Genomic DNA, 15,894 nt, shown 5'->3' on the forward strand with positions numbered 1-15,894 from the left:
AACGAACGGGCCTAAAATCAAACTGATAAATGTTCGCAATTACTTTTCAAGATTATATGTTTTGACAATGACATTTTACTCGCAGGTGCAACTGAGCCTCTCCGTGTCGCTTTGTTTTCGGGGGGGAAGGGGGGGCAACCCCTCCAGAAAGCAAAAACGACTCTGGATGCCACCCGAGTGGCTTTGAATAGGGGTAAGTGCTGTCAGAAAATACGTATCCGCCCTTTCGTAATGGGCCACCCTTCGCTTGAATCTCTTGCGCTCTGAATCGAATCGGGTGGAAAAACTTTTCCTTGAAGCCGGATCGATCTGGGCCCCTGTGGGAGGAAACACCCAGCAGAGACGGCGCTTAAGTTTATCGCATGATGGTGAATTATGCTCACATTCGCGTGGCACCTTTTAAGCAAGGCAGGAAGCTTCCCCACTGCCCAAGGTGGAAAATACGTGGAAAAAAAATAATTTACGGGGTGGGATCCTGCAAACAAAATGTAGACAAAAACTTGTGTGAACAAGCAAAAACAAAAAAAGCGAGCTTACCAATTCGTTAGGCAAATGTTGTTAAGCAAAGTCAGCGTTGTTAATTTATGTAACAATATAATAATGGGAGAAATGGAACAACTGAAGAATTTACGGAGCAGCAACTTTATTTCATGACCTTATCGCTCTGCTGACGTTTCGCTACTGATCTACTTTTCATCCTCTGCCCAAGGTGATCCTTCTCATTTTACTCGGTACAGGGTGATCCTGCCTGCTACCCAACTAACGTTTTTGATTTTACATCCGGTCGTCCTGATTGAAGTCAGACCCTTGATCTTCATCATCTCCCTCTTCTGCTGTTAACGCATAAGCCCATAGCCTCATATTATCTTCACTTGTACTCGTCTCTAGCGGTCCTTCGCCAAGTCCTACTTTCCTAACGCGATACCGCCCGTTGCGGTTTACATGCATAATTTCGTAGGGACCCAAGTATTCGCTGGCAAGTTTCTTACCAGCAACAAATTGCGTTCGTTTGATAGCTACCAACTCTCCTAGCTTATACCCTGACGCAGGTTTTCGTTTCTTATCGAATTGATCCTTGTAGCGCCGCTGCGCTTGTTCTATAGCAATACGAGCGTCTTTTCGCAATTCCTGCCTTACGTTATCATGATATTCATACCATTCTTTATTTATAATTTCCCTCAGCTGATCATCACTGCTATTTTTCATCTTCACGCCAAACATCAGTTCAAACGGTGTTTTGCCCGTTGTTGAATGATAATACGCATTTATCGCACGTTGCACTCGGTTCACCCACTTAAACCATTTTGACGGATCTTCTGTCGATAGTTTCGCCAGCATTTCTATAGCCGTCCGGTTAACTCGCTCCGCTTGTCCATTTCCCCGTGGCACTCCGGTAGTAGAAACGATGTGCTCGATACCCTGGTTCTGAACGTGCGCAGCAAACGTATTGGACGTGAACGCTGATCCTCTATCGGTGATAATCCTTGTCGGATTTCCAAACACGGCTGACCAACACTCCAGTTTCCGTAGTACTTCCTCAGCAGTTGTAGTACGTGTGGGGTATAACCAAACAAATTTAGAAAAACTATCAACTATTGTTAGAATATACCTGTATTGTTTCGCTGTGGTATCCATGGGGCCTACGTGGTCCATATGAAGTGTGTGCAAAGGCACGTCCCCTTTCGGAATAGGACTCAAGTAACCCTCCTTCAATCCAAGCTTTTTATTGTGCAAAATACACGGAACACAATTGCCAATGTGTTGTCGCACCTTCATCTCCAAATGAGGGATCCAAAACTTTTGTCTTATACCATGCATCATCTTTTGTACTCCAATGTGACCTGCGTTGTGAGCATCTGATATTATCTGCCTTTCCATCAGACGCGGAACCACCAACAAGTCTTGCCCTTCCACAGCTCGATGTAATAGACCGTTTTTCATTTTGTAAGGATCGTACTTTGCTTTCTCTAACACAGCCATGATTGCTTTCAACTGATCGTCTTTTAATTGATTTTCTCTAATCCGCACCGACACATCAGCTGCAATATTCATTACACTCAACGGATATCGACTCAAGCAATCCACATGCTTTAAATTTTTTCCGGGCCGATGTTCTGTCTCGAACGTAAAATCTTGTAAGAACATCACCCATGGCAAAACATCTTTAGGAACCTCTGCTTTTTTCAGTGTCTGCTTGAAAGCTATACAGTCCGTTACTAATTTAAACTGATTTCCTAACAGGTAGAACCTAAATTTTTTCACCGATAAATACACCGCTTTTGCTTCTAAAATATAGCTGTGCAAACTCGACTCTGCCTGAGTTGTTTTCTTGCTCCAGAATGAAACTGGATGCATTTTCCCTTCAAACCGTTGTAATAATGCTGCACCAAACCCTTCTTTTGACGCATCGGTATGGAGTTCAGTTTCTGCACCTCTCTGATACAACTTCAACACTGGTTCGCGCACTAATGCTTCCTTTACCGCGTTTATAGCATTCAACTCTCTTTCACCAATGCTAAATTTAGCCTCATTCTTTAGCAAATCCGTTAAAGGTCTAGCTATGATGGAATACGACTTGATAAACTTCCTAAAGAACCCGGTAAGCCCTAAGAAGGCTTGCACCGCTTTTACATTGCTCGGAGTTTTGAATTCCCTTACTGCTTTCGTTTTTTCCATTCCAGGGGAAACTGTCCCGTTCTCGATATAATGGCCCAAAAAGTTAACAGATCGCTGCATAAAAAGACATTTTTTCCATTTTATCTTCAGTCCGAATTCTGCCGCCGTACTCAACACCTTCTTTGTTCTGGCTAGACACTCTTCCGCCGTTTTCCCATGCACTATAATATCGTCCATATACAACTCTAACACATTATCATCAATTAGTTGTTGAAACACATGGTTAACGAAACGAATAAACACCGCGGGTGAGTTGCAGAAACCAAATGGCGTACGATTGAATTCGTATAAACCTCTGCTTGTCACGAAAGCCGTAAACTTCTTGCTCTCTTCCTTTATTGGCACGTGGAAGAAACCATTCTCTAAGTCCATCACCGAGAACCATTTTGCTGCTTGCAACTTCACTAGAACGTCGTCTATCACCGGTATTGGAAATGCATCTTTCAATACCATGCTGTTTAATTTCCGAAAATCAATACACACACGATTTGACCCATCCTTTTTTTTTACTACCACGACACGACTCGCGAAGTTTGATGTAGACGCCCTTATAATTCCGCTCTTAATCCACTCATCGACTTGTTTGTTTACTGCTTGTTCCTGCACGAAAGGCAGCCTGCTGGGCGCATGCCTAAATGGCATTATTTGTCCATCGGGAACAATTTCCAGTTCAACCGGACTTTTACATGACCATTTCGAGTTGGTTTTCTCCTTATCTTTGAAATCCTCGATCATTTGCCCTATCTCATTCCGATACTGATGATGTATTGATACTTCATTTGCGCCGTTTATCGTCAAGGCATTCGCACACAACACATCGCATTGTTCCTGATTCTCGCTCACTCTTGGTTTTATTTTAACGCCCTCCGCAGTTACCAAGGCGTCCATCGCACACAACGCATCCCTTCCCAAAATCACTTCGTAAACACTGCTATTGTCTGGGACCACATAAAAAGACATTACCGGATAATTTTGCCCGTCGATACACACTTCGGTTTCTACCCGACCCAATGCCTTTGTTTTTTTCCCACCAAAACCGTTGAATACCATGTCGGTCTTTGCCAACAATAGGCTACCGATTTTGTTCATAACACTGTATTGTAACAAACTGTATTCGCTGCCGGTGTCAAAAAGCGTTTTGAAATAGTATTGCCCGATGCGCATGTCAACAGTTCCACTATTTTCACTCGAAACGAGGTTCGTATTCCCAGGATTGTGCCTGTTTCGATTTCTTGGACAACTGTTCGACACGTGGCCGCGCTCACCGCACGAATAACATTTCGGTCCTTTTGTTCGAGAATCACATTCCCTTGCTCGATGACCAACACCATCACACTCGAAGCATTTTTTCGGGTTTTCTTCTTTAACACACTTCTTAGCTTCATGTCCGACATCGCCACAATTGTAACATTTTCGTTGATTTCTTGGTTCAACTCGCGTAACACTCTTTTCCGATGTTCTTTTGGCTTCTGCTCTTTCAAGGAATAACAATTCCTGCTTTAGCTCGGTCATGTTGCTCGTTCGATACAGTGACGCACGCATTCTTGTTTCATGGGTCACGCCGTCCACGATGTATTCGATTAGGCTGCATTCGTCAATATCGGCGTCACGAGCTATGCGTTGCATTTCATATACGTACTCAAGCATAGTTTCCTTATGCGTTTTCCGTCGAGCCATAAGCCTTCTATGAACATCACCCGAGCGTACTATCTTTTCGAATTCCTTTATCAGTTTAGATCGTAACACCGGGTAGGATGATAAAGTTTTTTCCGTCGCCAGGAAACTTCTCGCAATGCCCACCATCTTACGTCGACACATGATGAACATTTGGTCTTCGGACCACAGTGCCATTTTTGCGACACCCTCAAAATCGTCGAACCACGCTCTAATATCCTTTGTCAAATCCGCTCCATAGGGCTCAATTCCGTCCTCCACATCTCGGAATGAGTATGGCTGCACTGGTGTATGGATTATGGCCGTTTTTGTCGCGTCTACTAGCGATCCGCTTTCCGCATCCATATAGCCCGTTGTGTTCGCGGCATCTTCGATGGGATTTTGTTCGGGAACGGCTTCTAACGTCATTCCGGAATCCATGATCCGTTTCGCTAGGTCCTCTTTACTGCCGGACGTAGCCAAGCCAGCCATTTCACACTTTCGCACTAGGCCAACACGCGTAAATTCTTCCACCAATCGTTCCATAGTTTATTCACACCGCACGACCTGTAACACACAGCTCACATACACGTCGATTGTTTCTTTTTTAGTGCACACAGCACACTCACATGAATAACAGCACACAGCCGAAGCACCGAATACTTTCCAGGAATCGCCTACCACACACGCGCACGTCGATCCCTTGGCGCACACAGCAACCACTCACACGACCTGCCGCACACAGCTAGTAAAGCGAACCTTTTCCGCGTATCGGTATATTCACACCCGTGCAGGTCTTTATTTTGGCGCACACAGCAACCACTAATACGACCAGCCGCACACAGCAAACGGGTTTTGGGAATAGGTATATCCCACTTCTGACACCAAATGTAACAATATAATAATGGGAGAAATGGAACAACTGAAGAATTTACGGAGCAGCAACTTTATTTCATGACCTTATCGCTCTGCTGACGTTTCGCTACTGATCTACTTTTCATCCTCTGCCCAAGGTGATCCTTCTCATTTTACTCGGTACAGGGTGATCCTGCCTGCTACCCAACTAACGTTTTTGATTTTACATTTATAATCAAAATTTAATATCAAATAGAATTCGCAAAAGGCGAGAAATGGCAAGAGAGCCTCATTTGTTTATGTTATTGGAATGGGGTTTAATTAATTTAAAGGATCCTGTCGGGGGTAATGTAGTCGCAGTCAATGCTTTTGAAATCTCGTTTCCAGAAAGTCATCTTTGTTTATGAATTGACATTTAATTCGCAGCAAGTGTTAAAAGTTTTTAATCAAAATAATTACCAAATGCTATCTTCTTGTGACTTCTCTATTTTGCTCACACTCTTCTCAGGATGAGTATTAACTCATTGATGGAGCGTACTAGCGAACAAAATAACGATTTCCACAAAAAGGATCTTTAAACTCTTTACATAAACGAACGAAGAAACCTAATGCACATAGAGATTTCGAAATTGTCAAGTCTAAGTGATTCTGAGCAGTTATCCTGCTATCAAGAAGCACTCCAAGATCACGAACTTCACCTCAGCGAGAAAACGCTAAATCAGCTTTCATGTAGTCATAAATTAAGGGCGAGTTTTTCCTCGAAACCGTTATGACACTACATTTTGAGATTTTCGCTTCATGGCTAATCAAATTCAGGTAAATTTAATCAAACAATTTTGTAAAGCTTGACTGTCGGTTCATTGGGTTTCACGTAGGTAGATTGTTAGGTCATTGGTGAGTAGTATTTTGCAAAAATCTGGAAGACAGATCACAATATCGTTTGTAAAAATAACTAATAACAACGTCCCTTGAATGCTTCTTTGCGGTACTCCTGATGTGTTTGAGAATGTAATAAACAATGACGCTAATCATTTTTATTGACCTGTGTGTATAGTGACTGGAAAGCTGACGCAATTGATGATATCTCAACAAAAACATGCAGATGAGATATAATTTAGCCATGTCATTTTTATGTTTTAGTTTATATTATAGTCATAGTTTTGGTTTTATGTTTTATTAAAAGAGAACAATCCTCATAGTGACATAAGCATCTACGCTTCGTTTCTAATACCATCAGCTCGACGATGGGTTTTCTTTCTGTTCCCATCAAGAAGCTTGCAGTAATCGGTAGCATTAAAATTGTGTTTCCGCGCATCACTAATGTCTAGACCTGATGGTGCTCCACCGAACGCAACACCCAAAGAAGCAAATCCATTTAACGATGCAAAATTCATTCAGCGGAAAAACAAACCAACAGCTTGTGACTGTGTCTGACACGGTCTTCTCTATCCCTTCCCACGTGCCAAAACCACAAATAAATTGGCATGTGGGCGAAGCAGTAATTACCAGAACCAGGCAAAAATTACTCACAAATCTTTGCGCCTGAGTGAAAAATGGAATTAGAAAAAGTTCGCACCCAACGCAAACCGGGGGACTGTGTCGCTAAACCCGTGAAAACGAAAGAAAAACAACGAATGAGAAAACATTCCGCAGCGCAAAAGCAAGCGAAAGAATAAAGGGTGTTGGTTGCAAAATGGCACGGTAAAAATAGGACAAACAATATACACGCAAATCTTGCCACCGCTCATTCCCCCAGCAATTGTGACGGGGTTTCAACATCAGCAGCAACAATATACACCACCATTATTTGAGGAAGTAAAACTTTCCCGGAATTTCAAACACCTGCTCGATTTTTCGCGGGCACCTTCCACCGATGGCTCTCGTGCCGCAGAAACCATTCGTCTTCGCCCTCCCTGTGGCGGGCCTTTTATCTTATTACCATTCGTAAGCAGCACTTCCAGTTCCATATGTCACATTTACACTCGTAGCCGGAGCAAGCAAATTTGCCGGTACGCTTTGAGAAACCCGCACATTGTTTTCCGGCCCGAGTTTTCCATTACGCGATCTTTAGACACTTTTCTGCGAATTTTTGTAAAGCTACACGGAAAGATGAAGAAAAAAAAAGCTCCGGGCTAACACTTTGTGTCTTAGGACCCATGGTGGTAGTTGATGCGTGTTTTACCTTCGTAAGCGATTTTTTTTTGTAAGTGATTTTTCTGTTCGTTTGCAGACGGAATAAAATGCTCTACAGTTTCGTTGAATCTTGAAACGTATGCGTATATTTGCATATTGTGAGCTCGAACGTATAACTTCTATTGAGCAGAAAGTGTTGCATAGCTGTAACGTCCGTTTCTTAGTCGAATCTATATTTAGCCTTTAGCGATACAGAGAAATGTATTGAAATATGCATATGGACTTGCATCTTTTTATTTTCTTCTGGATGTTTCAAGGACCCATCCAGCCTCTATAGGTCAAAGCAATCAGGAACAACGTCAAGGAATCTATTCCATTTGCAGGTTGCTTGTTAACACACGCGTGTTGCCATGCATAACGTGAACGTAACTTACTTCCCTATCTGACGCTACAACATAACTTCTCGGAACGAAAGACGACACTGTCAATTCATTCACTTTTCTTTCAAACTAAGAGAGCTACGAATAAGTCTAATATTTCTTTTGTTATTTTTTTGTATTTTGTCTTGAATCTTAACCTAATAAAATATCTATTTATTGATCTTTACAAAATTGCTTGTCTTTTGTTTCAGGTAATTGGACAAATGGAGTATTCACTACAATGCAATCAGCACAGTAAGTTAAATTAATGAAATATTCTAGTCATACAATTATTATATCGTCAAAATTAATCCACCCCATTGATTTTCTATATTAGTTTCTAGCGAGAAACTTCATTCCAAAAAACAACAAAACAACAAAACTATAAAACGTTGACTGCGTCTTTCACGATTTCATAAACTTCCAAAATATCCGTCCTGCTGTGTGACCTTTCAACAGTCACCAGTCACCGTCGGAATCTTATACGCCCATGTTCTGACAGTGTCTGGTCACGCGCTCGATGGCATCGTTTGCGCTTTGTCATGCCGAAATTGGCTACAATTGGTCTCCGTTCAGCAGTTCTTCCGTGTGTTTTTTATTCATTCTTCTGTCCTTCTACCAACGTTTCAAGACATCCAGACCGGACTGGGAGAAAACATTTTCCAGCTACTGCCATAGCCACTGCCGGACAATGCGAACGAATTCGATGCGGGTCACGACAAGTCATTTCCGGGCAGGGGGGGCAAAACAAAACTGTGCAGTACGCGCGACGAAAGTTTCGCAAAACTCTAATTTAAGTTTTAAGGCTTTTCGCTGTCTATCTGTTTGTCCTCATCTTCGACTTTAAAAAGGACCGTACACAAAAGGCGGCGCGCTACCCTTTTTCCCCGCAGCCTAACGGCCTCACTGCCAATTGGAAAGTTTTCTTGCGCTCAAAAGTTCTAGTCCATCATTTCCCGCAACATCAGACGCGTGCAGTGAGAGCATCAGAAAAAAACAAGGTTTTTGTCGACTTACTTTACTGCTTCTTTTCGGGAGCAAGAGGCACAGTTTTAATGGTTCAGCTTGCTTCGGATGGATTATATTTGTCCGTTATTGCGATCCCTTTATTGGAAGATTTAAAACCAGTCTAATAAGAACTGAGCACATATTTACAGTACGGTACCCGATTCGCTCGGCACGAATTCAAAGCCGTACACAAATTATGCACAAGTGTTTCGTGCAATTCATTTCCATAGTTCTTTCACGGTATGAGCACGGCCCCCTTGGGCTGGACTGTCCGTGCTCCCCGTTGGGCTTGGACCAATGTTGAAAGACACAACAGCTCGTACCATGCCACAACAAAGTAAAAATAACACCATCCATTTGCCTTTTGTACTATCTCGCCGCATCACTGTTCGCAATCTTCATCTTTTTTTTTTTTGTTGTTCCTGATTAGCTATCGTGCATCCTACATTTTCCAGCAGAATTGCCAACTCCATCGCTACAGTCTTTCCCCCGTTCGGGTCACGGAGGTTTTGGACCTATTAGCGCGCTTTGAAGGTACGATGCAACTTTACCACTGCATCGCAATCGCATTTATGCTTCCAGCACACCACCACCGAGCAACACTCGCTCTGCGGCTACATTTGTCCTGTTTCTGCCCCTTGCATAACAACAGGGCTAATATTAAATTTACGAACCGTCGTACCGTTTCGCTTGGTCCAGCGACCCAAGGGGTAGGGCTATATGGCTGGCACTAAATATGGAAAATTATGCTGCACGATAACGAATGGGTTGAGCGGGAATGAAGTAGAACAAAAAAAAACAAAATAAAAAGCTCCCATCCTGTCACAAAACTTCCATCTACGGCTAGCCTTTAACGTCGCGCATCACCCACCCCATCACCCCCGTTCCTGGTAGAGCAGGTCCTGAAGGATTAATTACTGAATTAAATTTCCTCATTGCACTAACGAAATGGACCGAACATGTCAAACATCTTGGAAGAGCGAGAGAGATGACGATGGACGCCGGGCTAATGGTTATGAGTCGTGCGATGAGTCTACATTCAGGCGTACGCGATAGAATACAAAACGGGGAACAACGGTAAATATTTAAATCGCCACGCCATGCTGTTCTCTACCGTACACCTCGTACTGATGAGCTATTATCCTTTTTATTCGTTTATTTACGTCAATTTCTTGGGAGATCATTTCCTCTGTTTCGAGCGCACAGGGCTCTACAGGGCTTCGTCCCTTCGATGCATTCCTTTGATAAATGCTCGTCTCGAATGCTGTGCTATTACAGTAACGTTGATGTACGGCAGCGCATCGCACGGTAAATACCGGTTGAAAAATAGCGAATATTATCGAAACTACCGGTGCACCCAACCCAATCAGCACTGTTCAGAAATCAAAACCACATTCAAAACTAGCTACGAACGCGTGGAAAACTTTTTTGCCCGTAATCATGCCAACTAATGCGCTATCGCGACCAGCATCGAACGGGGTTGCTAGTGCAATCTTCCTTACCCAAACCAGGAACACCACCAGGAAGGGCCACAGTGTGCAGCCAGCACTCACTCGGTACGGTTTAAGTTTTAATTTGCCGCACGCTTCCCAGTTTTCGCCCTCCGGGGCGCACCCGCGGAACACTGGCCGGATAAATTTCCACTGCAATGGGAAAATATTGTGCGGTAGTAATTTAGCAGGAGGTTCATTTATCAAACGAGCTAATGCATTGGCGTGTCCGACGTACATTGACTAGCAGCCTGGGTGAATTTGGCTTAAGTTTGGTAGTTTTATTCGGAGCGCGAAATGTTGCTTCCTTCGTGGCGATTTTTGATGCACCGGGGTGGGGAAGGTTTGGCTTGGGAAACGAGCGGCAGTAATTAACGGCAGTTCATTTACTCTTGCGATACGGGAACGGGAATGAAAATTAGAATTGTGGATAATAAAACGCACATTTCGTAAAGGGTAGTTTATCCGAATGCTTTATAGTTCTAGAAGATCAAATACTGTTCAAGCACTACATTAAAAGCAAATCTTACAGAGACTTCAATTCTAAGTCAATGTTAACGATTATGAACTATTGCCAGTCCATTGTAGATGTTTACAATCATATAGTGAAATCTTGAAAAAATGAGACTATTCCATCAACCGTGGTTATTCTGCTGAGTGTTTGGGTCAACCCTGTTGGACAGCAGAATTATAGAAATAGAGTTCCTTGATTTATTTGGAACTGAGAGTTTCAAACCCTGTTTACAGCGAGAAAATGTTATTGAAAACCTTTTACATGTTTTAAGGAATTCCTTTGAAAATAATCAAAAATACGAACGATAATTTCCAAATAATATAATCATCAACCCAATCTCACACGACCGGAAGCGCTAGTGGTTCGTCAAAGTCGTGATTCACCACTGGCACACCCCACTGGCCGGAGCTAATGTGCAATCAATTCTACGTCAGCAGCAGCAGAAAAACGACAAATGCCATCTCCGAACAAGCACAGTTCACAATGGCTCGCATGCATAAGAGACATGAAGAACACACAATCTTACGGCTGGTTCTGCTCTCAGATGGCGGTAACTGTTTAGAAATCCATTCGCTTGTTGACATTTTCCATCCCATGCACACACTACCGGGTGGGTGGCGGAAAACACGAACAAAGTTGCTGTTGTAGAAGAAAACACAGGGCACAACAACGAAAAAACACACACGCACATACACGAGGCGTACTGAAAAGTGGAGTTAGAAAAGTGTGCGCTGACACCCCTGTGGCGTTCAAGATTGGCAGCCCATGAGTGGAGCGAGTGTGAGTGTGTATGGACGCCATCAACGCTCGGTTTGACACATTCAATTAATTTTCCATTAAAGATGAGTGTGAACCGCAGGCGCCCGGCTAAAGGCAAACGCTGAAAAACAACTCCACTTGCTTGGACGGTGAAATGCCTTTTCGATTAGGCGAGATCCTCGGTGGGGGTCGCTTGATGTGATAAAAACCGTGACTGGTGTTGGGAATAACTTAGACACATCTATTCTTAGCTTGTTCTAGAGCGTGTCACATAACCTAGGCATGCAATTTGTTGTTTTTTTTTCGATTTTTTAAACCTGTTTGTTGAGACAGTTTTTAAACATCGACAAAGCCAACACTGTTTGATGCATTATGGAAAAGAAATTTCCAACGTAAAAGATTGGGAAACGGAAACCCTGTAAACGATACCATTTAAAGTTTGCAAGTGGTAAAATGTTTCAGCCCGAGTTGCAGCACTATGTGTCTCGTTGCTATCAACACACGTTGTGTTTTACTTCCCTCGCCCGAGAGCGCACTATTAATGGGAAAGTGTAGCTCAATCAACCTAACCCAGAAATTTGAAACTGGTTGCTTCAACAATTTGATTTCCCAGCTCGGAAAACGCTTTGAGCGAACGCTCATCCGGCGGGAGATTTCCTTCGATGACTTCGACAAAACCTCCGAAGAAGGCGCAAAACTATGGCCCCGGTTTGACCTTCGCCGCATGACGCCCCGGATGTAAGACAGCTTTGTTTAGAGTGTGTGCTACAGTTTTGATTGACAGCCGCTAATACGAAACCCACCAGGAACGGGCGGCGAGATCCGTAAAGATCGGGCGCCCCACATAGTATTGTTGCGGTGAACATGCTCGAACGCTCCAACCTTTCCTCTCCAGACCCCATTCTCACCTCACCGACTCATGTGCTTATGTGTCTCAAGTACCGTATATCCGTGACCAAGTGCTGCAGGCCCTTCGGAAATAGACACTTATTGTCAGTGAACTTTTCACCCGCTGCTCGAAGTGATGCGTCCGAGTGACGAATCTTCCTATAAGTGGCGTATTTCCTGCTCTCGCTCTCACCTGGTGTACTGATTGAAACCATTTCGCAAAAGACGTGACGGAAATCGAAACACATTATGGAGGGGACTGATGCAATTTAACACGCACGCCGTTGTGAAGCACGGCAGCTAAGAAAACAAATTTTCATGTTTACTGAGCGCATGGTGATGTAAAATTTCATGCGAATTGTAAATATTTCGCTACTTAAATTCGGTACGTTGGTCATAAAAAGCGTGAATGACAGGCTTCGACAGCTCGAATCTTCGCGGCATGCGTGAAAGCTATAAACGTAAGCCATCTACGATTTTATAAGAAAGGCATGACCTTGAAGTTCATTATGTCCACTAAGAAAAAGATAGGTCTTAAGTCGTGCTTGAAAATGTTCAAGGATTAAGACGTTTTTAGAGTGTTGTTTCGACAAAATAGATCAATAAGTGTTAGAATCGAGGTTAGTAGTCTACCTAACTAACAGTCTTTGCGAAATCCTCCACAGTTCTGACTACCAATATAAAACAATAGATTTAAAATAATAAAATAATAATAAAATGATATTTCTTTGTTTGATATAATCTTCAACAAAATCCAATATTGGATGAGTATATAAGATACATTTCATTATGTAAGATATTGACTTAAGCTCCTGTTATTGGTTTCACTTCTGTTCAAATTGCTCACCAAGTTATAGTGAATCTGGAAACATATGTTAGATGATAAATGAGATGCTTCCCAAACCAAACTACCTTAATCTATTTTCAGACAAATTCTCATGTGTTCACGTTAAAAATAATATACAAGTTGTGGAATATGTTTTCGACGAACTTGTATGTCAATGTCAGCGATTACATCGCGCACTACAAGATGTGGCGCAAATCTGGCACTTCTTGCTAGACGTTATTAAAATGGTAATTTCTTACCTTCACGATAGAGTTCTTTGGACGGTGAACGGAGCAGTAAGGTGCAAACTACACGCCAGGTATACACGAAAGGTAATTTTTAGTTTTAAATTCACTTCGCTGTAGAAGTTCCTGCTGCTGTTTCTTATCAAGACGCAACGTTCTAGAAGCACTGCGACAGCTGTCAAGAAATCGATCTGATTCGATTTTGGAAAGTTTTATTAAAAATGTATGGTTTCTCGTCATTTTTCCTAAAATAAGCTAAACTTCGTTGTTACGTCCGAAGACGGCCTACGTTGTGTTTTTTTTTTTTTTTGTTGAAACCAATATTCTCTTTCAATTATTAGGTGGCTCTGAAAAGAGCCGATTGGATTGGCTTGGCTTCCCTCCGCGGTGTGATCGAGAATGACCGCGCTTTGCGATCAGCACCTCTTTTATAGCTTTCGGAAAAGAAGCCGAGTGTTCTAAATTTCTGCGACGAGCACTTTCTCGTCGCACGGCAGCTCACACTTTCTGGAACGCTTTGACAAAAGCGCTCCACACGGTTCGACTTCTTGGAAGCCGAGTATGGAAACGGCGGCACGTGTGGCGTGGATTCGTTATTGTTCTTATTGGTGCCTGTGTGCTCTGGATCCACTGTTGTTGTTATTTTAGTTCGGGATCGAACATACCGGCCACCTTTTGGGAATACATTTCCCAAAATTTACACTTCCTGATGACACTCCAATGCACAAATTTTGGAAACTGGACGTTTGATGATCCCATTCGCTGTACGAAGAGTCACGACACGTGTCACTGAATCTGGTCCAGGATGTTTTTCCACTATACGCGCCAAAGGCCACTTCACTGCTGGTAATTGCTCGTCTTTCACTATCACCAAATCACCTACATTCAGCTCCTGAATGCTCCGTTTGACGTTGCGATGACCGTTTAACGACTTCACATACTCGTTGCGCCAACGGTGCCAGAAACCCTGGGCATATCTCTGAACAAGCTGATACTGCGACAGGCGATTAAGCGGGAGATGGGATAGTTCAGGTTCGGGAATTACTTGTGGTTTCTTGAGCATCAAAAAATGTGCAGGAGTTAACGCCTCTAGGTCATTAGGATCTTGTGAAAGGGGGACAAGAGGTCTGGAATTCATATGGCCTTCTATCTTTGCTAAGATAGTAATCATAGCTTCGTAAGCCAACTGAGCTGCACCAAGCTGACGTACTAAGTGAGTTTTTGCCACCTTTACTGCAGCTTCCCATAAGCCGCCGAAGTTGGGAGCGCGAGGTGGAATCATATGCCACTGGATACTGTCTTTGGCCATATAGTCACTGATTTTTTCACTGTCACGCTGAAGAAGAACGTATAGTTCGTGCAAGGCATGTTTGGCACCTACGAAATTAGTGCCATTGTCGGAATACAAATGCTTCGGCTTGCCCCTTCTGGCCACAAATCTATCCAGCGCCATTAAGAAAGAAGGGGTACTCAGATCACTAACGAGTTCTAAATGAACAGCCTTTGTGCTCATACAAACAAACACTGACACGTAACACTTGGGAGAAGCTGCCTTACGGTGTGTTGGGCGCAAATAAAACGGTCCACAGTAATCGATTCCAACGCAAGCGAACACTTCGTTTACCGTAACACGTGACACTGGTAGCTGACCAATAGGTTGTGCTATTGGAACTGGATTGGCCCTTATGCACCGATAGCAGGTTCGAAGTACACTACGAACGGCCCGCATGCCATTCAGAATCCACACTTCATCACGCAGGGACGAAAGGGTCATTGTAACTCCACCGTGTAATGTTTTATGATGCTGATCCCTGATCAAAAGACGCGTAAATGGGTGAAATGCTGGCAAAAGAACTGGATGCTTCCCATCAAATGCCATATTTGATTCACGCAACCGGCCACCAACGCGTAATAATCCACAAGAATCGAGGAATGGATTCAACAATCGAATGGATGAGCTCTTTGTTAGACACTTTCCCTTTGTGATAGCGCGAATATCGTCTGAAAACACTTCTCTTTGCACCATATGGAACAGGATCGTTTTAGCCGACTGTAACTCTTTCACTGTTAACGAAGACGAAAACTGTTTTGGTTCACGCTTGCGAATATTGTTGATGAATCTAACACAGAATCCAAAAACCCTTAACAGCCGTTGAAACGATGAAAATCGCTTGAAGATTAGATCCGTCTCAGCAACTTGAGCCGTGAGAACGATGGCTCTTTTCTCCAACTCTGTTTCACCTTTCTCGCCGAAGTGTTGAGAAGGCCAAGATGATTTGACTCCGCCAAGCCACGAGGGACCATTTCTCCATAGATCACTGTTTAGAAGCTCGACTGTTGATATACCCCGAGAGATCATATCGGCTGGGTTTTCTTTTCCGGAGACATGTTGCCACTGCGCACCATGTGTTATGTCTTGTACTTCAGC

At 43.2% G+C, this 15,894-nt stretch overlaps 2 protein-coding genes across 11 annotated transcripts in view; one reads left to right on the top strand and one right to left on the bottom strand.

The window, feature by feature from the left end:
• LOC118504520 (papilin-like) overlaps positions 1-15,894 on the top strand; it is a 200,992-nt gene that overhangs the window by 50,526 nt on the left and 134,572 nt on the right. The gene's annotated exons all lie outside the window — the stretch shown is intronic.
• LOC118504519 lies at positions 627-4,776 on the bottom strand. Of its 2 annotated transcripts, none has more exons than XM_036039051.1 (2): positions 3,421-4,776; positions 627-2,118 (listed from the first exon to the last, which is right to left on the bottom strand). In XM_036039051.1, exons 1-2 carry the CDS (start codon positions 4,768-4,770, stop codon positions 775-777), a joined length of 2,694 nt encoding a protein of 897 aa, XP_035894944.1. In that variant the 5' UTR covers positions 4,771-4,776; the 3' UTR covers positions 627-774. The 2 variants fall into 2 exon arrangements, with proteins under 2 accessions (XP_035894944.1, XP_035894943.1); XM_036039050.1 differs by having other exon boundaries at positions 627-2,001; positions 3,256-4,776.

Source organism: Anopheles stephensi, chromosome 2, assembly GCF_013141755.1.
Source record: "Anopheles stephensi strain Indian chromosome 2, UCI_ANSTEP_V1.0, whole genome shotgun sequence".
Lineage (NCBI taxonomy): Eukaryota > Metazoa > Arthropoda > Insecta > Diptera > Culicidae > Anopheles > Anopheles stephensi.

Coding starts and splice junctions, on each gene's coding strand:
- LOC118504519 (XM_036039050.1), bottom strand. CDS start 4,770: ATGGATTCCGGAATGACGTTAGAAGCCGTTCCCGAACAAAATCCCATC. Junction 2,002..3,255: donor AACAAGCAGTAAACAAACAA/GTCGATGAGTGG, acceptor AATCAATTAAAA/GACGATCAGTTGAAAGCAAT.